The sequence below is a fragment of the Octodon degus genome, unplaced genomic scaffold (assembly GCF_000260255.1).
Source record: "Octodon degus isolate 3935 unplaced genomic scaffold, OctDeg1.0 scaffold00113, whole genome shotgun sequence".
Classification (NCBI taxonomy): Eukaryota; Metazoa; Chordata; class Mammalia; order Rodentia; family Octodontidae; genus Octodon; species Octodon degus.
Window position 1 is genome coordinate 971309 of NW_004524689.1, and position 19645 is coordinate 990953.

Sequence of the window (19645 nt, forward strand, 5' to 3'; positions counted from 1 at the left end):
GGTGGGGGGCGCAGCTGCCTCAGCCTTTGGGGCCGTGGGAGCCGGTGGTGAGGCGCAGGGCTCTGGAGTTGCGAGTGTGGAAGAGATGCAGCCAGCTGGCAGGGGAACCTAGAAGTGGCAGTGCTGGGATCGGTCAGCCTCCTGGCCACTCCACAGCTTCACTTGTGCCACACAGCTCCTGTGACAGGCACTATTGTGGACACTGAGAGGTGGGAAGGCTGCTCCCACCTCTGCACAGCCGCCTGGGCGCCCTGGGGCTGCAGGTGGCCCCTGTACCCCCTCCTCCCTGGCCCTGCACACACTTGCCCCAGGGGTGCCAGCGCTAGTCACAGAACGAGACTCAGGGCCCTCACAAAGCCCAGCAGGCAGCTTCTTGCCCTGAGCGTTTTACTTTTAGGAAGTCACCCTCCCTCGGCCTGCTCCCTGGGTCCCTCCTGTCTCCTTGGGAGAGGAAGTCACATCTTCCTGTGGCCCTGGAGGCCCTGCTGTGGCGCCACTGTCCAGCAGGAGGCCCACGTGTCTCAGCCGCCTGCCTTCCAAGCCACTGGGCCGTCCACACCAGCACAGCCTTGCCTCCTGTGGTACAGGCTCCTCTTGCTGCCGTGATTCCCGAGAGTGGGGTTCCCAAGTCCTGGGGACCCCACATGGGGGTGGTGGAGATGGCACAAGGTGCCAGAGATGGGCAATGCCTGGGGCCGCATGACCCTGCCGTGCCCGTCCAGCAGCCTGGTGGGACCCCTGGGTCCCATGACTGGGACTGTCACCCCGGGGGCAACGCCTCTCCAGTCAGCATGGCCCCGTAGCTGGTGGCAAGGACCATCCATGTCCCACTTGGGAGGGACCCCAGGCTCCAGCTGCTTGTCCTGGCTCATGGTTCCTCTTCTCGCCGCCGTGTGCTGCAGGCTGTGGTCCTGTTGGCCACCTGAGGTGGCTGCTGCTCCACCTGCCACAGCACTGTGGGTCACAGACGGGGTGCTCCTGCTTGTCTGCTGGTCACTGGCCCCGGCCCCTGCAGCAGCCCTGCTGTCTACAGGGGGTGCAACCGGCGCGCACCTGTCTGGGCACTGCAGGGCCCTGTGCTCATCACGTGGCCAGCTGGGCCATGTCCAGAGCCTCAGAAGACGCTCGGGGCCCCCGTGGCCTGGCCCGGCCCAAGCTCCGTGCCACCCTGCGCCTCCACCCATCCGGGAGGATGGCGTTGGTGGTTTCACAGCCTGTTGCTTGGAGCTTGGCTTTTTAAATGTGTTTTTTTCCTGTGCGCCGCGTCAGAGTGCTCAGGGTGCTAGATTGCCATGGAAATGGGGCTTGTTAAAATCCTGCAACCGGCCTAATTATAGAACCTCAAAGGCAAGGAATGAGCTCGAGGTTGTCAGTTAAGGCTGCAAGAGAAAGCAGCAGCCCCCGCAGCTAGTTCACCACGCGGGGCCCCGGGGGTGGGGGTGGGGGTGGCAGCCACGTGGCCCTGAGCTGGCCCCTCCTCATCCCTCCCAAATCCCAGCCTGACGCTCGGGCGGGCGGAGGTCCTGACCTGACACCCTGTGCACGGCGGCAGCCGCCAGGCCCTCTTGCCAGCCCCCGTTGCTGCTTGCCCATTTTCTTTCTTCTGTGGGGAAGCGGGAGCCAGGCCTTTGCACTAAGCTACATACATCCCAGCTCCCTTTCTTAATTTATCTTGAGATACGATTTTACAAAGTTGCTGAGTTGCCTCCCTGCCCCCCCGCCCCCCAGTGCTGGGATTAACGCCCAGCTTCTGAGTCTGCTGTTTTCTGCAGATGTCTCCCTCCACTGAGAGGGCCAGGTGACCACATGGACAAGCAGCCTGTCCTGGGTCACAGCAAGGAGCCCAGGCTGTCTCTAGAGGCCCAGTGCACCCCTTGCTATTTTGTGTGATTGTAGCTCAGGTCAGAAGCAGGGCTGTCACTTTGCAGGCCAAACCTCAAGGCATGGCTGGCCTGCGCAGGAATGGGCAGCCGGGTCCCCATGGGTTGGCATGGGTGTGGGATGGGTGCTCGGTGCCCACTCAGCCCACTGTCCCAGCTCACAGGCCCAGAAAACCACAAGGACCCCGAGTCTCTGCCACCCTGCACTCAGAGGCTCCAGCAAATTGTGTGGTTTGCCAGCTTCTAGTTTTGTTTTGTTTTGTTTTTTAATTTTTTTTAATTATTTATTTATTTTATTTATTAATTTATTTATTGTGTGTGTGTGTGGCCAGCTCAGCCCACCAGGGGGCGGGGCTGGCTGGCATGTGGTGCTGGGGGATCGAACCGCGGTCCCTGTGCTTTGCCAAGCTTGTTCCAAGTAGGTGCTTTAGACCACTGAGCCATCTCTCCAGCCCCCAGCTTCTAGTTTTTGCCAATTGCAGCCCTAAGGGAAGGCCAGGTTTCAGGGGGAGAAGGTGTTTTGGTTTTTATTTTGAACTTTTTTGACACAAGGTCCCACTATGTAGCCCAGGGGGGCCTCAAACTTCCATCAGTCCTCCTGAGCCTCAGCCCAGGTTCTGGGATTACAGTTATATACCAGCACTTGGGGCAGAAATCCGTGTGCTCATCTGATTCAGAGGCAAGGAGGCCAAGCTGGCGGACACCCAAAAACTCCCTCAAACCTATGGAGTTGAGGACAGGGCTATCTGGGGACTGCCCCACCCGGGGAGCCAGAGGATGTGACAACTGAAGGTCAGGTGGGGCTGGGATGTCTTGAAGTGAAGGCAGGGCTGGCCCTGCCGTGTGGTGGCAGGCAGCCTATGATGCCCTGCTCTGCTGCAGCTCTCCACAGACCTGGGCCTGTTCCAGCAGATGGTTTGCAGGGAGGAGACGGTACTGAGCAGACGCAGGAGCGTCAGCCAGGGTCAGTAGACCCTCACGGTGGTAACGTCCAGCATGAGTGCCTCTGTTGCTGTGGCTCCTCACGTGGGGCATGGGACATCCCAGGTGCCTGCTGCAAGGGGCTCCGCCAAGCTTTCTGGGAGCTGAGCCCTGGGCAGGGAGGTGGAAAACCCTGTATGCCAGAGCATGCTTAGCGGCCCAGAGCCAGCTGGCGCACCAGAGAGAACGCTGTCCTGAAGCAGGCACCTCTCAGTCGTGGAAGAATAGGCCGGGCCTTCAGGGGACACCAGGGGTGTGCACTGTGCAGGGGAGACCACCTTGTCTCTGTCAGGCCTCTGGCCGATTAGATGGGGCTCCCCACCCTAAGGAACCCCAGCTTTACCCAAGAGCCCATGGCTTTCCTGGTCATGTCATCCTCAGCACTCTCACTGAAACTTCTGGAGGAGTGTTCAAGCCAGTGTTTGGGGCCACAGCCTGTCGAGCTGACCCGTAAGATTGCTCCATGAGGTCACATCTTGGCACCCAAATGCACAGGTGACAGGGCTGTGCTGACAAGTGTGCTTGGATTGGCAGTACCCCCACCTCAGGAAAGCCTGGGGTTCCTGGGCCTCTGCCATTCATCAGAAGGGATGTGGCCCCTCCTCACTGGTCTTCACGTTTGGCATGTTCTGTGCCCAGGCAGTAGCTGGGCAGGGCAGTGCCTGCCTAACCTGAGCCCTACCACGGGTGGCACCTACCCCTAGTGGAGGGCAGTAACCCACGCTCCTCCCAAGGCATCGGGGTCACAGACACGAGGCCCTCACACCCATGGCAGGGGGCTGAGCCAGGTCCATTCCTGTGTGCTGTCCGTTCCCCCAAGGCCAGCTCCTGACTTGGAACTTGTGTCGCGCTCACCACACAGTTCCGCCAAGCGACTGAGCGTAAAAGGTGCACTTTGCTTGGCACGTGTAGGACAGTGACTCCAGGTGGCTGGGCTTTTCATGTTTGAGAGGTGGCACTGCGTTCTCCCAGCCGCAGACCTCGGGTCTTCAGGCCTCTTGGCACTGTGAGCACCTGCACAGATTCTCCCTGGAGAACGGCCCCGAGTGCCTGCCCCACTCCCTGTGTGACTTCGCTCCTGCCCAGTAGCACCGCCCCTGTACCCTCCACTTGAGAAGGGGCAGCAGGAGGCCCTCCGGGCCGTGCATTTCACAGTTGTCCTGCGGTGGAGCCACCTGGCACGTTCGCCCTGTTCTCTGTGAAGGGCTGTCCCTGTTTTGGTTCCACTTGTCCATTCTTTCTTCTTGTTGACTGACAGGCATCCTCTAGCACCCTGAGTTGCTAAACGGTTGTCCCCTGTGGGGGGCCAGTTGCTGAGCCCGGGTACACGTGCTCAGATGTGTTCACCTTGAGCTTGTGACTCCTGTCTTTGGTTGCCAGGGTTTCCTGTCTGTGTCATGATCTTGCACTAAAAGAGGGAGAATGGCTTCCTTTTGAGATGATTTTCTAAAAAGAGAAAATCATTTTATCGTTTTTCAGCTCCCTCAAATCCTTCCTTTCTGAGGGGCCCGATCTGCCTGTGGTGTCAGGCGTGTGTCCTGGTCCACCCAGGCTGCTTGGTGGAATCTACAGCCTGGGCAGCTCAAACACCCGGAGCTGGGAGCCGGCACGTAGGGTGCTGGGGACAGCACCGCCTCTGGACCCCAGGCAGCGGACTGCCCTGCTCCGCGGTCTGCGTTCTCGCCCTCAGAGCCATTTTCTGGCACAGTGCCACTCACAGGTGGGCTCACGATACATATTTGGAAGCCCAGTCCAGTGCTGGGGCTGGGGTACAATCCTGGTCACCCTGGCTCTGCGAGCCCCAGTGGCCCTGCCCATCCATCCTGTGGGCTTCCTGCTGGCCGTGACTTCTGACCTCCTCAGTTCTGAGACTTGCAGTGCACTCCAAGGGTAAAGTTGAATGCGACGGCGGGGCAGAGGAGCCGCAGCATGGGCCATTTGTCTCCATTTCACTTGCTCAGCCCTCGCTGTCACACCTCCGTGCCAGTGGCTCCTTTGGGATGAAGGGACAGAATGAGTGCTGTGTAGAGAACATCAGGCTGGTGGGTGTGGGACAGGGGCCTCACCTGGGCCAGGCTTCTGCTAGGGGCATGCCTTGTCCCCCTGGACACACAGAGGGCCCATGGGGTCGCAGAGCTGCAGGCAGATGGACTGTGTCCTGCTGTTCCTGGCAGTGGCACTTGCCCCTGTGGCCTGGGCTGATGCTGTCTGATGCCTCACCTGGGCAGGGGCCTTCAGCCATCTCCAGGAGACACTCGGCCACTGCAAACTCTGGCCACGATTCAAGGACCTTGGAAGCCACATGCAGGGCTCCCCAGGGCTCAGTGACCAAGCAGTCCGGCCATGGGCCTGTGTCCTCCCAGCTTCCAGAGAAACCCCAACTTCTTGACTATCACTGAACCTCCTGCTTCGAGGGAGAGAAGCAGCTTTTATGGTCCCTGTGACCTGATTTTGCCTGTTTCCAGCCAGAGCTGGTCATTTGCTTGTTTTAAAAACATTCCGTTAAAATTTCCACTTTAGTATATCCGAGGCACTTTTGCTCGCCTCATGAAAGTCGCTTTTGCTTGAGAATTTTATAAAAGCACAAAGCTCCTCATTGTGCGTTGTATTTCTGAAGGTTTTGTTTCCGGGTCCAAGTGTTTCAAAGCGCTCCTGCGGCAGAGTCGGAGCGGAGACAGCGGTTGTGGGCTGCCCTTGCTGGCACTGTGGTCTGCCGTGCTCTCCCCACCAGGGTGAGCTGTTGAATACACGCCACGGAATGGGCTTTGGCCAGCGGCGATTCAGAATAAAGTGCCCGGCGGCCCTGGCTTTCCTGCCGGAGTTGGCCAGGACGCAACGCCAGGCCCGCTCCCTCGCCTGGCCCCCGGCGCCCAGCCGCAAACACCGGCTCCTTTGAGCCATGACCCTGCTCAGGAAAAGGGCCTGGGGTGCACAGTGCCGCCCCAGAGGAGGCAGCAGGAAACCGGCCGGCCGGCGGGGTGCACGCGCACCGGACCGCAGGTCCTGGGCCTCGATGCCGGCCCTCCGCCCGCACCCCGCCGCCGGGTCTGCGCCCGAGCTTCTCCCCTGGGCCGCCAGGGCATGACCTCCCTGAGGAGGGGCCGCGGGGCCGGCCTGCCGCAGCTTCACCGCCCTCGTGTCTTCCACAGAGTCCATCTACCGCCGCGGGGCCAGAAGATGGAGGAAGCTGTACCGTGCCAACGGCCACCTCTTCCAAGCCAAGCGCTTTAACAGGGTGAGTGGCCCGTCGGGGCAGAGCAGGCTCAGCGCTTGCGGGCCTTCCTTCCCTCTCCCCACCCGCGCGCCATCGCGAGCGCGCGCAGGCAGGTGCACACGAGCACGCACCAGCCGTACTGCGGGCTGCCCCAAGCCTTCGCGGCCCCTTGGGCCCTGGCTGGCTGTCTCTTCAACGTCCCTCGGCCATCCAGGTTCTGTGACCCTGGACCGCCATCTGGGACTCGGGCTCCGGCCTGCTCGTGTCCAGGAGGTGGGGGTTCCCTGATCTCTGAATCCCCAGGGCACCCCACACGCTTGTCCTTCCTGGGGACATTTCACATAGTGGTTCTTGTTTCTCTTCACCACGGGTGACTCATCTCTAGCACGAAGGTGACCCAATGTTACTGTGGTGAGGGAGCGCCTGATCCCGGATCCCCTCAGGAGTGGCGTCCCTCCGCACTTGATGCTTGTCTCCCTACCATACACTCGGGATGCCCGGGCTGGAGGCCTGTGGAAAAGGGCTAGTGCGGGGTGGCTACCCTCGCACGCCCACCTTCTCTGCCAAGTGGGCTTCACACCCACAACCTCATCATTGCCCCTGCCCGTCTAGAGTAGCACCAGGTCACCCACGGTGACGCTGCTCCTTGAACCTCAGCCGGTCTGCCGGTTTGTGCTGTTCCTGTTGGTCACCAGCGACACCTGTGGCGCTGCCCTCTCCCCCACCCCAGGAGCTGGTGGGATGGGGTCAGAGATCCAACTCCTGAGAAACTGAGAGGACTGGGGAGGAATTCGGCAACCGCCAGGAGGGAGGGGTTTGCAGAACCACAGTCAGAGTCCCCCTGCTGGACCATGCTGGTCACTCCAGCCACAGGGCCAGCTGGGCTGTCCAAGGACCAAGCCGAGCTGGTGCAGGGGACATTCACAGAGGGCGCCTGGGCAGCCACCAGGGCTTCTCCTGAGCTCTGTGGTCTAAGGAGCTAAAACTGATGAGCAAGCGTTTCCTGCTCAGGAGGGAATTAAGATCTGGCTAGACAGCCAAATAGCTCAGCGGGTTAAAGCACTTGCAAGCAGGTGCAGGGGCCGGAACTCCCAGCCTGCCCTGCCCCCACCCCCACCCCCACCCCCACCCCCGTGTGCTGAGACAGCAATTGAGACTGGGCGTGGTGGCGCGCGCCTGTAATCCCAGCTCTTGGGAGGCTGTAAACAGGCGGATTTCTATGAATCCGATGTAGTAGTAGGACCCTGAACACCCTGTAGACCCTTCCCTTAAAAAAAAAAGTCTGGCCAGAGGCCTCTCCTGTAGCCATGCACGGCTGCCCTTGGGGCCGACAGGTGGGCGTAGCCGTGCCAGGGATGCCCCAGCACACAGATTGGGTAGGCTGGGTCTGACCTTCCTGACCAGAAGCTTGGAGTCACCCTTTGCTGAGATGATCAAGGCCATGTAGGACAGGAGGGGGCTCCCAGCCACCAATGGCCTTGTGGTTGCTAAGTCTTAACTCCGTGGAGGTATGAGCAGAGGCTGCCAGTGCCCCTTCCGGGAAAGGAAGGGGGACCTGCTCCTCCTGAGAGCTTAACCATTGAGCGGGGCTTCTCAGGCCAGTAGCCCCCCTTTGTACCCAGTGCATGGGTTTGGCCTGGCGGCACCCCACGTAACTGGCAGCTGCAAACCAGTTCCACTCCAAACCCAGCTTGAAGACTTCCCAGGAGAGATGAGTAGGGACCCCGAGCTCCTATCAGAACCACGGGGCGTGCTGAGCACCCGGCATCAAGAGCTCCGACAGAAGGCGCAGATGGGCTGCGTGTTTGAAAAGTCGTAATGTGTTTAAAAACTAAAATAGATTATTGAAAATAAGAGCAAGGAACAAACTGGCAGCATGCAAGACAGACTTTAGAGTATTTTTATCCCATTAGTCTATTAATTGACATGAATTTCTGAGAATAGAACTAGGGGCTTAGGTCTTTTTGCTTTTTTTTTTTTTTTTTTTTTTTTTTCGGAACCGGGGATTGAACTCAGACCCTTGAGCTTGCCAGGGAAACGCTTATTCCACTGAGCCATCTCCCCGGCCCCCTCCCTTTACTTCTTAATGACACGGTTTCTGGGATATTAGTGACTCAGGGTGGCTCTGATGTGCAGAGTTGTGGGCTGGGTTCTGGGCTCTCCCTAGCTGAACAGGTGCAGGCTCCTGTGGGACAGCCACGGGCAGATTCACCAGCCGTGGCCAGTGTTGGCCTGGCCTGGCCTGGCCTGGGACGGTGGCTCTGCAACGGAAGGAGTCCTCGTTAATGTTTGGGATACCTGGTGGCTGTGAATGTGTCCCCAAATGTGACCCCAGCATGGCAGATTACAGCACTAGTGGTAATGAGGGGAGGCTGTGCACATTCGGTGCACGAGACACAAACTCAGCTTTTTAATAAATAGCTGCGTAAATAGCAACTGGGGTTCTTCGGGGCTATACACACAGAAGATGGATTCGAGCCCCATGTTTGGAGGGCCACCCTGGGGTGCAGGGTCAGGAGTCCCCCGCCTTGCCTCTGGAGAGCCCACGCCCCAGCCCCAAGCTTGCCAGGCGCAGGCCGCCCATCTATCCCTTGTACCCCAGCACTGACCTTCTGGCTGTTCAGGTGCCTCTGCAGATCTAGCTTGATTTGTTTGTGGGAGAGATAATTTAGGAAGGTGCAACGACTTGGAATAAATTACTTTAAAGTTAAAAGCAGTGCACAAAAAGTAAAAATAAAAATACTGCCTGGCGGGCTGGTGAGATGGCTCAGTGGTCTAAAGCACCTACTTAGAACAAGCTTAGCAAAGCAAAGGGACCACGGTTCAATCCCCCAGCACCACATGCCAGCCAGCCCCGCCCCCTGGTGGGCTGAGCTGGCCACACACACACACACACACACACACACACAAATGAATGAATAAAATTAAAAAAAAAAAAAAATACTGCCTGGCAAGCACAAGGTCCAGAGTTCCAGCCCCAGTACCACAAAAGTAAATAAATAAACAACAAATACATCAAAGCAGTGGTGCATGCGCACATATATGCACGCCCGCACTTTCTGACCCCGACAGCACCGATCAGCCCCACCCCGTCCTGGGCCCTGGCCTTGATGGTGGTCCTGTGGCCTGCCCTCCCCCACGGCCCCTGCTGGGGGGATCCAGTTTGTTGTCTCAGTGAGTTAGTTCAGGCTACTGGGCTCTCCTTATTCTTAAATTGGGTGACCTGCTGCTGGCCGAGAGAGCGCTGTGTTGGGAGTATGAGGGAGGCGAGGCCCCCACGAGAGCTGCAGCTAGGAGGTCCCGGGTGGGAGCTGGAGAGCACATGCCTGCCGAGGACACGGGTGCTGTGGAACCACAAAGGGGCCTATACACGTTCAGAAAATGCTCTCTTGCATTCTGTAAAATACAAGAATTCGTGAAAATGTCACCATCAAGCAGATCACAGTGACCAGAAGGAAAAGGGACGGGACGCCCCAGAGCGGGCCAGCTCCCTCCCACAGCTTCCAGGTGGTCCAGGTGGTCCCCGGTGGACCTGGCAGTCGCTCCACGGCTGCCCAGCTGCCCCTGAGCTGGCGGCAGGGTCAGACACCCTGCCCCTCACTGTGAGTGGGTTCGGCTGGGCCCTGCCAGGTGGCCCCAGGAGTCCTTGCCCAGGTGACAGCAGCCTCCACCTGCCTCCCCCGCAGCGGGCATACTGCGGCCAGTGCAGCGAAAGGATATGGGGCCTCGCACGGCAGGGCTACAGGTGCATCAACTGCAAGCTGCTGGTCCATAAACGCTGCCACGTGCTCGTCCCGCTGACCTGTAGAAGGCATATGGTGAGTCCTGCTTGACGCCCTGCTGGGCTGCCTCCAGGCCACAGCAGGGACCGGGCAGGGTCCGTGCCAGGACCCTGGGTTCCTGGGAGGTCTTGGTCACCCTGAGGGCTGCGCCCTGCAGCCACCATTGTGAGCATTTGCGTTAAGGAGCCCAAGTGCTGCGGCACGAGCTTTCCCAGCATTCGTGCTTCCTGCCGCCTCGTTGGACCTTGGGAGCCACCTGGACAGATGCTAAATAGTCCCATCCCAGGGTCACCACACCTGGGAGGGCTGGCTCACCCACATCTTGTGGGGTGCAAGGGAGGGTGCCTCACGCCTCTACCAGGCAAGGGCAGGGTCAGACGGGGTCTGGGCCAGTCTTGCTGGAGTGCAGGCGCAGAGATGCCTGCTCAGCCTGTGCTGGTGAGCCAGCATCCTCTGTGTCACTAGAAGACCTCTGCTCTGTCTGCCAGGGCCGGGGACAGTGCATTTTCCTTTGACTACAAAGGTCCTCTTTAGCCTAAGAAAATTAGGTCAGCCCCAGGGATGTCATCAGAAGAAGGGGTGGGCCAAGGCTTGGAACCTAAAAGGCCACCACTCGACACCATCTCCTTGACCGGCAGCTGCAGGGGCCCTGAGCCTGCCTCAGCTGAGGGTGGGGTTGCCAATGTCACGTACGAGCTGGAAGGCACAGCCTAGGGAGTCCCCTCTACCCCGGAACTGAGGCCAATGCGTGCATTCTCTGCATGTCCCATTCCACAACCATCAGTGTGCTCTGCACAGTGTGCTGTTGCACACACTTTGTAGAACAGGGCCATAAGAGCCACGTGGCTTCTGTGGAAGCTGTGTTGTGGCACCTGTTGACACTGTGGTTTCACCACAGGATTCTGTCATGCCTTCCCAAGAGCCTCCAGTAGATGAGAAGAGTGACGGCGTGGACCTTCCCTCCGAGGACACGGATGGAAGTAGGTGCTTTCTCCCCTGAGCCCAGCCCCGGGGGCCCGCAAGCCACCTCCTCCTTCCTGAGTGCCTGCACCCAGGGGTCAGTGTTGGCGAGCATGGTGCCTCCTGCAGGAACGGGGCCAGCAGCTGTCACGTCGGTCCTAAGCGGGATAGGTGGGACGGGTGGCCTTCCCTGGTGAGTGCTGGGCTGTGACGTCTCCACAAAGCACTGCCCTGGGAACCTGAGAGTGAGGGCCCCCATCCACGAACGTGGGCATCCATGGCTGGCACCTTCTGCCTGGATGCTGCGTGGAGCTGCTCTGGAGAAAGTCTGCGGGCCTCCGTGCACAGGCAGGGCAGCTACCAGGGCCTTGGGGAGGTGCGTTCTTAGTGCTAAGGAGCGTTCGGAGACCAATTTCAAGTGTGAGTCGGCTGTTGGCTCAGGTCCATACGCCCACGTTTGGGAACTCATACACAGGTGTGCGAATGTCCTGCATCTCATTTGGATAGCAAGTCTGTCCCCTTAGGGGGCTTTGAGAGATGAAACAAGGCCACAGAATGTGATGCACTTAGATAGCACCTCACACAAAGGACTCCTGATAAACAGCGCCTACCTGCCCACAGACCGACCACAGCCCATCTACCCATACGCTCACCATCCCCTCTTCTTCTGCCCATCCATCCACCTATGCATTCATCTGCCCATCATCCATCCATCATGCCCTACCCATGGGCCACTCATCCTCCGTCCGCCTTCTACCCATTACCTACGTACTCCTCTGCCCGTCATCCAGCCACACCTCTGCTCACACCGCCCCTCCCGCCTGCCTGCCTGTCCACCTGCTCATCATCCATTCCCGTCCTTCTGCTTTCTGGTCCATCCATGCACTCACCTTCTGTGCTGCATGCACTGTCCGCCCATCCAGCCCTGTGTCCTCACCTGCCCATCCATCTCCCATCCACTCATCTGCCCATCCACCCGCCCATGGAGGCACCATCTGCCCATCTGTCTTCATGTCTGTCCATTTCCCACTCGTTCATTTATCGCCCGTCTGTCCCCCCGTCCACCATTTACCCCTGCTCATCAGCCACCTGGCCAACCACACCCCGCCATAAGATGGACAGACGTGAGCTCATCACCCTGCCCCATCCGTTGGCACACAGTATTTTTCTTCTTTCACTGACCTTGAGACCAGGGCCTTCATGGAGCCCGATCCCCAGCGCTCTTGGCCCAGCACCAAGCAACGCTGCCCTGGGCTGGGCAGCCACATCCGTGTCCTTGGGCCGTACTCCCAGTGTCGCCTGTAACACCCTCTCCTTTCTCTTTCTACACTAGTTGCTTACATCTCTTCAACGAGGAAACATGACGGCATTAAAGATGATTCTGAGGTGAGCATGTGAGAGGCTCGGCCGGCCTTCGGAGCCCTCATCGTCAGAGCCCGTGAGCCCGTGTCCGGGTGGTGATGGGGCTGTGAGCGCCACGTGTGCCCTGCTCGGCGGGCACTAGGAGACATCAGTGCCCTTCCTGGCCCTGCCCTCAGCATGGCAGGCAGCTCCAGCCACGTCCTCCTCGTGCAGTCTGCCCCACATGCTCTTTGCACTGCCCACACAGCTCCTTGCCTCGCACCAGCCCTTCCCAGCTGTGAGTGGCCAGCTCGGGTGGCTCGGCCCATGCACGCACACACACGCTGTGTCCTCAGCCTCTGCCCTCGACCTCAAAGCCCACGTGTCCCTGCAGTGACTGCCCACATCATCCTCCAGAGCCCTTGATAACGGGACCCCCGCCCCTCCCTGCTGAACCCCAGATGCCCTTGGCTGCTTCCTGGCTGGAGTGACTCCCTCTTGTCACATGTCCTCGTGATGGCGACTCCAGCTAGTCAGGCTTTCTTTCTCGCCAAAAGAGGCCCTGCCCAGGTGGCTCCAGGTCCCACCCAGCCAGCCTAGGGCATGGACTGGGACCGCAGCCACAGCCTCCTCTGGCCTGTTGGGCTGGCCTGGGTGTCCTCATCCTTCACAGAGCTGTCCCAGCACTTGTGGCATGTGTCATCTGTCCTTGGCCTCCGGTGCTGAGTTAGTGGCCTCTTGGGGTGGGCATCAGGACCGTGGCCTCGCTGGCTACAGGCTGCACGGCCAGCGGCCCGGAGTGCTGGGTGCGTGGCTCCGAGCCCAGCAAGCGCCCGGCCCCTGCTGTGCTCTCCACCCAGGACCTAAAACCGGTTATTGACGGGGTCGACGGGATCAAAATCTCCCAGGGGCTCGGGCTGCAGGATTTCGACCTCATCAGAGTCATCGGGCGCGGGAGCTACGCCAAGGTCCTCCTGGTGCGGCTGAAGAAGAACGACCAGGTCTATGCCATGAAAGTGGTGAAGAAGGAGCTGGTGCACGATGACGAGGTGGGGTGGCGGGGTGCGCGCGCGGGGGGCGGGGGCGGGGCCGTTCCTCGGCTGGCGTGCGCGCTGGGTTCCCGGAGCTAGTCCGCCTCGCAGGCCCTCCTGTTCCTGGCGGGCGGGATAACATCACGTGCCAGCCAAGACCTGGGAGGGGCTGCACGGACCAGCCAGCCCCAGAATCCCGGGAGACGCTCACGAGTAGGAGCAGCAGCCTGTTGGTTGGACTCCTCCTTCCACCTCCAGGTGCTGTGTTTCTCTTAGTTGTCCTAAACGCAGCCTGAGAGCAGCGGGTGCCTGCTATCCCAGCTACTTGGGAGGCTGAGGCAAGAGGATCACAAGTTTGAGGCCAGCTTGGGTAACTTAGGATGCTGTTTCAAAATAAAAGCTCTGAGGGCACGCTCGGTGCTTTTTGAGTCCCAGCCCCAGCACCACGGGACACACAAGGTCTCAACCGCCTGAAAGCACATCCTGCAGCACGTCCTGCAGCCCTGTGCCCTGTGCCCATCGCCTGTCTAGGTCCAGGACTCGGTCTCCACCCACGGGTCACCGTGCCCACCAGGCAGTTGGTCAAGGCCCTCCGCCCCAGCCTTTGGTGGCCACCACCCTGGTCTGGGCCGGTGCCGGACCTGTTGTGCAGTCACCCAGGAGTGGAGCCCCAGGCCAGCCCTGGGCCTGCGTCTGTCACCCAGCGCCGCATCATGCAGGTCATCTGTTCTGTGGCAGGCATCACGCGTCCTCCTGTGGCCAACTCCCTGGCCTGGCGGAACCCCCCGTTGCTTGCCAGGCACCTGGCCGGGAGTCTGTGCGTCCATCTTCACGGGGCCAGTGGCTTCAGAGCATTGTGGGCCTCCACGTTTCTGGTGTGTGTCTCAGTGGCCGGCTCATGGGCAGCTTGGGCTGAGTCTGGTGTTTGTTTTTCCATTTTGCTCCTGTTGGTCTGAGCTTGCAGTCCGGGGCTGCTTCCCCCAGGGAGCTGGGACACACTGCCCAGGCTCTGCTTCCCTTCCTCGCCGTCCTCCCGGCTCCTCCTGCCCCCACACCCTTGAGCATCTGCAAACTGTTGCTCCTTTTCCTCCCCAGACCTGCTGGGCTCCCAGCTTCTCCCTGCCCTTGCTGCTTCCTTTGTGTAATACAAGCCTTCCCAGCCGGAGTGTGTGCTGCTCACCTGGGCGGCCTCTGATCCTCCTGGTGACCAGCAGTGCACACACCCCATCCAGGGCGCCTCTCTCCTCTCGGGCAGAGAAGGCTGACCAGTAGATAGCTGGAGACAGCTGTGTCCCCTGATCTTGGGTATCCAGTGACCCGGTGCCGCCCGAGCCTCAGGAGGGCTGCCCCAGCCTCAGGCAGCTCAGGGCTCAGCAGAGGCTGTAGTCAAGTCTTGCCTCTCCTCCCAGTGGGTAATTTCTGCAGAGCACAGCCTGGGCCAAACTGGGCCCTCATGCCTGGTGCTGAGCTGGTGAGTGGGTGGGGTCTGCCGTTCACAGTGGAGGACACTGAGGCTCCCTGCCGATCGCAGCGTCACAGGAGGACCCCCTTCCCGGCTCACTAGGGCACCCAAAAAGTCAGAAGAGTGCACAGGTCAGGTGTGCAGAGCCGGAGGAGAAGGGTGCGCAGTCTCACCTGAGCTTTGGCTCTATTTTTTTGGCCCCTTCAAACCGCCCACCCGGCCAAGAGGGAGCTCGGGTTTGCTCCTGAGAAGAGTGGCTCTAAGAATTGGCAGGTGGGGGCTAGGTATGCACACATGTGCACTGGTGTGTGGGTGCACGTGTGCATGCAGATCTGGAAAGACCTTGTGTCCTGCAGGTGTGGCTGTGTCCACTCAGTGGTCCCCGGGCTCTCTCCAGACCCCTCCTGCTGCCCCTCCTGTGGGGATCCAACGCCCCGCACCTTATACATGGCTGACAGGCCCAGGAGGCCTTTCACTTTTCCTGCTCACACACGGAGCCCACTTCCTGTCCTTGTCCCTGCCCTGCTGCCCTGTCACCAGGGTCCCCTGCTGCACTGGGAACGCCACACTGTGGACTTGTCTGTGCTCCCGTCTGCACTGGCCTCTCATGCTGCTGGCTTCCCATCAGCTCTTTGTCCTGGCCACGCTGTGCTGCCGCCGTGGTTCCTGGGGCGTTGCTGGCGGCCCCCTGCAGCATCTGCCCACTTGGTGCCAGGTGTCCCCGGGTACACTGGTCCTGCCAGAGATCACACGCAGGTCCCATGGTAGCTGCTTTTCTCCCGGGCAGCTGATGGGTGGTAGGGTCTGTCAGAGAGGCATAGGACTGTGCGGGCACAGAGGCAGTGGCCACCCACTAGGCTCAGCAGGAGCCTAGGTGAGCCAAAGGCCACAGAACTGGAGGGGCATTTGGCTCGAGGACATGTTGGGAGGGGAAGGCCAGGAGGGGTGGTGGGCACACCCCGGCCCCACTCAGCCATGCTTTCTGAGGGTTGGCTTTTCTTCCCAGATACCCTGTGAGCGTAGCTTACCCCCTCACCTCCCAGCGCCAGCAAGGGGTGACCCTGGGTGCTAGAGTCTTGTCCAGCTCTGCCCCCTATGGCTGCAGCTCAGCAGGACTCAGAGTGCTCTCTGACCACTCAGCACCACAGCACCTGCTGAGCCCAGCCCAGAGTGCTGGGGACAGAGGCTGCATGTGACCCCGCTGCCCATGCAGAAGCTATGGGCCTGTGGGGCCTGCTCAGCCCTACTCCACACTCTCGAGGCCACGCAAAGCCATGGCCAGCTAGCCAGAAGCTAGTGGCTAGCAGGGGCCTCTGTGGTGGTGAAAGTGGCGGTGGCTTTGGTGACAGTCGTTGTTATATGGGGTGTGGTGGAATGGTAATGAATGCAGGTTGTGGGGACGGTGCTGCTGAGGCGGACAGGAAGGGCTGCTGCTGGTGGTGAGGGTGTGGAGAGGAGGGCGGTGGGGCACACCGTGGTGGTGCTTTTCCTGGTGGCACAGCCTCCCCTCCGGGCCCTTCTGCCCGCTGCCTGCTCTGCGACCCGCTGGGCTCCGAGTCTCACCCCCCGGTTGCTGTTGTAGGACATCGACTGGGTGCAGACGGAGAAGCACGTGTTTGAGCAGGCATCCAGCAACCCTTTCCTGGTCGGCTTGCACTCCTGCTTCCAGACGACGAGCCGGTAAGGAAGAGAAGGTGGCAGAAGGCCGCGAGCCGCCGAGCCCCGAGGTCCGCCGCACCCCAGGGCCTCCGGGGTAGGCATGCTGATTTCAGGTTGCCAGATGCGCTGCCTGGGGCTCTGGTCAGCGGGTGTCTTGCTATGTAATGTCACGCTTCTGAACTTAAATTCTTCAGTCACGTTATAAATTAATTATTCAATTATGTAAATTATGAGCCATTTGTAGAAAGCTTCCCACCAAGTGCAGGCCTGCGGGGCGGGGTGAGCGCAGGGCAGGAAATGTTGGAGTATTTACCAAGAGCTCTGTGGATGCTGGCACTGTGCTTTAAGGATGCCGGAGACCCACAGTCTGGAATTGTAAGTGATCGCGCCTGTAGAGTGCGGAGGGCCATCTGGATGGTGCCCACCACTTGGTTTATTTAAAAAATTGCCAGCTGTGTTCTCCACAGAGGCCGCGAGACCGCGCCATGTGCAGGACTCCAGCAGGACACACCCAGTGCACCCGCTACCTGTGGCTGCACCCCACAGAAGCAGGGCCGGGGAGTTGGCAGAAGGAAAGGGTGGGGGGTGCGCTTCTGAGAGTCCCCCTGCCTCTGGCTCAGGGTTCCTGTTGGGGTTGCCACCCAGGCTGCTCTGCCTAGCGCACACAGAGCCCCAGGGTTCTCTGGGCCCTGGTGGTGGCAGGGCTCCCTGCATGTGTCCAGCAGAGCACTGGGTATGGGGATGGCACTGGGGGCTGAGGGACAGAGATGTCCCTCCACCCACAAGCTGGAGGCCAGAGCCTGGGGTGTGGCCAGAGGGGAGTGAGCTAGGGCTGGGGACAGGGCGGGCAGCCCTGCGCAGCCACAGGGTGGGCCGGCCTCCTCTGCCCCTTGGTGCCCATCTGGCCAGGTGCACGGTGTCCATCTACACTGGGGAAGCCTCTGCTTTGCTTAGGCCGTGCGTCCAAGTGCTGCGCTCTTCCGGAAGCACCCTCTCAAACACTGGGAGCACTGCTCGCCCTCTGCCTGGTGTCCCGCAGCGCCAGGCACGTGAGCCATCAGGCGTGCTCACCTCTAGGCACAGTGAAGCCACGCCTACGTAGAAAATACTTCACTTACACACGCAGACACTTCACAAGCAATAAGGAACTCCGAGCCACTCCCTGTCCTGGACACTGTCGGGGCTGGCCTGGCCTGCAGGCCTCTCTGAGCAGGGGTTCCGGGGTCTGGTGTCCAACCCCATGCACCTGCCCAGGGCTCATGGCCGCTGTCAGCCACAGCAGTGTGGGAACTGCCTGCCCACCCTGACCCCTGCTGCACTGCTAGCTCGGGACCAGGAATCTGCTGAGGCCTCCTCGGCTCTCACCGACTGCTCCACCTCCATCTCCTGCCAGGCGCCCAGGCCCTGGTTCCACGCTGTGCAGGACGTCTACTTGGCTGAGGTCACCTGTGTGCGCTCTGGCTCACTCCCCACTGATCCCATGGTGTGGACAAGGACACTGTGCCCAGGCCCAGCCGCCTCTACCTGGGGCCCCACTGCCCTTCTCTGACAGAATCCGTCCCTCACTCCTCTCCTTCCTGGAGCTGCCACTCTGCTGTCCCCACTTGTGCCAGACCAGCACAAGGCCTGGAAAGAGCCAGCTCTTCCTGCCCACTTCCTCCGGTTGCTCAAGTGCAGATACTGCACAAGGGGCCCTTGGTGGCCAGAAGTGCACACACACCCCTCTCCTAGGCTCTTCCCATGTTTCTTCTTAATGGAGGTGGCCGCCGGCTCTGGGGGCAGCAGTGGAATTAAATGGAAACACGTGAGGCAGAAATCCACATTCCTGGTACAACTGTGATCAGAGAACATGACTTACTCCTGTCAGAAGTGGGAGAGGCTGGCCGCTGCCCAGAGAAGACTTGAGTCCTGCTCGGGTGCTGGCTGCCGGGGGTGCCCTGGGCACACTGGCAGCTGGCTTGGGGTGGGGGATGCGTCCTGCCATGACAGGCATCCGTGTCCCCCCACCAGGGCCTGAGGGGCACTGGGAGGACCTGCTCAGCACTGTGCCCCAGCTCTGGGCGGCAGCCAGGAAGCAAGGCTGGGGCCCATCCGAGCGGCTGCTGCCCCCAGTGTCACTCCCATCGAGGTCCTCCAGAAGCTGGCAGCTGTGGGCCATGACACAGCAGTGTGAGCTCTACTGCAGGAAGACCTTCCTTGGAGTCAGGCCACGCCCCTGAATAGACCAGCCTCAGCCTGAGTGCCACAGAACATGGGAAGCCTGCAGACCTCAGGCATCCATGGCTGGAGGCCCGGAGCGGGCAGGACAGCGTGCAGATGGCGCCAGCGGCGCGGGAGGGGTGGGCGGCCCTAGCAGCCGAGGCTTCGTGCACCTCACGTCCTGCCTTGGTTGCCCCTCCACGCCACTCTGGGGCACCACGTGGCCACTGCCCTGCAGGGATCCGACCTGCTTGGGCAGGATGATGACTGGCAGCATGAGTGGAAATCTGCTCAAGGAAGCAGCACTTTGCACATGAGCTCGGCGCCCATAAAGGGCCTTTGAGTGGGGCACATAAGGGTTTCTTTCTTCCCTCCTGAGTGCCAAGGTGCCCGCTCTCCTCAGCTGCGCCCCGCGCCCGCAGGCTGCCGGCTCCTGACCGCTCCCTGCCCAGCTTACACGTGTACAGGTCCCGAGGCGAGGACGGGGCTGGGTGAGCTGGGCCTTCATGCTGAGCTGCATCCCCCCTCTTAAGCTGATTTTGAAACCGAGTCTCCATTTCCACGTTGCTAGGCTGGGTTTGAACTTGCCACCCTCTGCCTCCTGGGGCCCTGGGATGGCAGGAATGTGTTGCCGAGCCCTGCTTGGCCCGGGGCTTGGACTCGGACCCAAGGCCCCCGGGTGTTGCCCTCAGGTGGCGGCGCAGACAGACAAGACCTCACTGCCCTGAGCTCGGCAGGGCCCACCCTGTTGCTTCTGCTTCCTCGTTTTGTTTCTTAACCTCTGTCTGTCCGCGTGGACTTGAAAGCAACTTGTGTAGCCCAGAGAGCCTAGGAAACTGGCCTCCGCCTCAGGAGTCTTCACCCCACAGTGGTGCAGAAAGGGCCGGGCCGGGCTGGGCAGGGTGACGCCTCCGGCTTCTTCCCCAGCCAGGCTGGCCGGAGTGGGTCTGCGCCCGGCTGCTCCTTGAGGCCACAGCACGGGATGAGACGCAGTTCCTGCCTCTGGGCTTCCCACACACATCACCTTGAGTTTGCTTAGGCCCCCGCCCTCCAGTCCCTCAGTGGTCCGTTTCTCAGGCAGCCAGGCCAGGACTGGACTGCTGTTCTGTGGGGTCAGCGATGAGTGGTTTGTTGTT

General features: G+C 60.5%; 1 protein-coding gene across 2 annotated transcripts in view; it reads left to right on the forward strand.

The window, feature by feature from the left end:
- Prkcz (protein kinase C zeta) overlaps positions 1-19645 on the forward strand; it is an 85963-nt gene that overhangs the window by 57774 nt on the left and 8544 nt on the right. For both annotated transcript variants that reach the window (XM_023699418.1, XM_004639594.2), the window contains 6 exons: positions 6011-6096; positions 9762-9893; positions 10756-10837; positions 12151-12203; positions 13019-13207; positions 16234-16331. In XM_023699418.1, coding sequence (XP_023555186.1) covers positions 6011-6096; positions 9762-9893; positions 10756-10837; positions 12151-12203; positions 13019-13207; positions 16234-16331 — 640 coding nt within the window. The remainder of the gene's footprint in view (positions 1-6010; positions 6097-9761; positions 9894-10755; positions 10838-12150; positions 12204-13018; positions 13208-16233; positions 16332-19645) is intronic.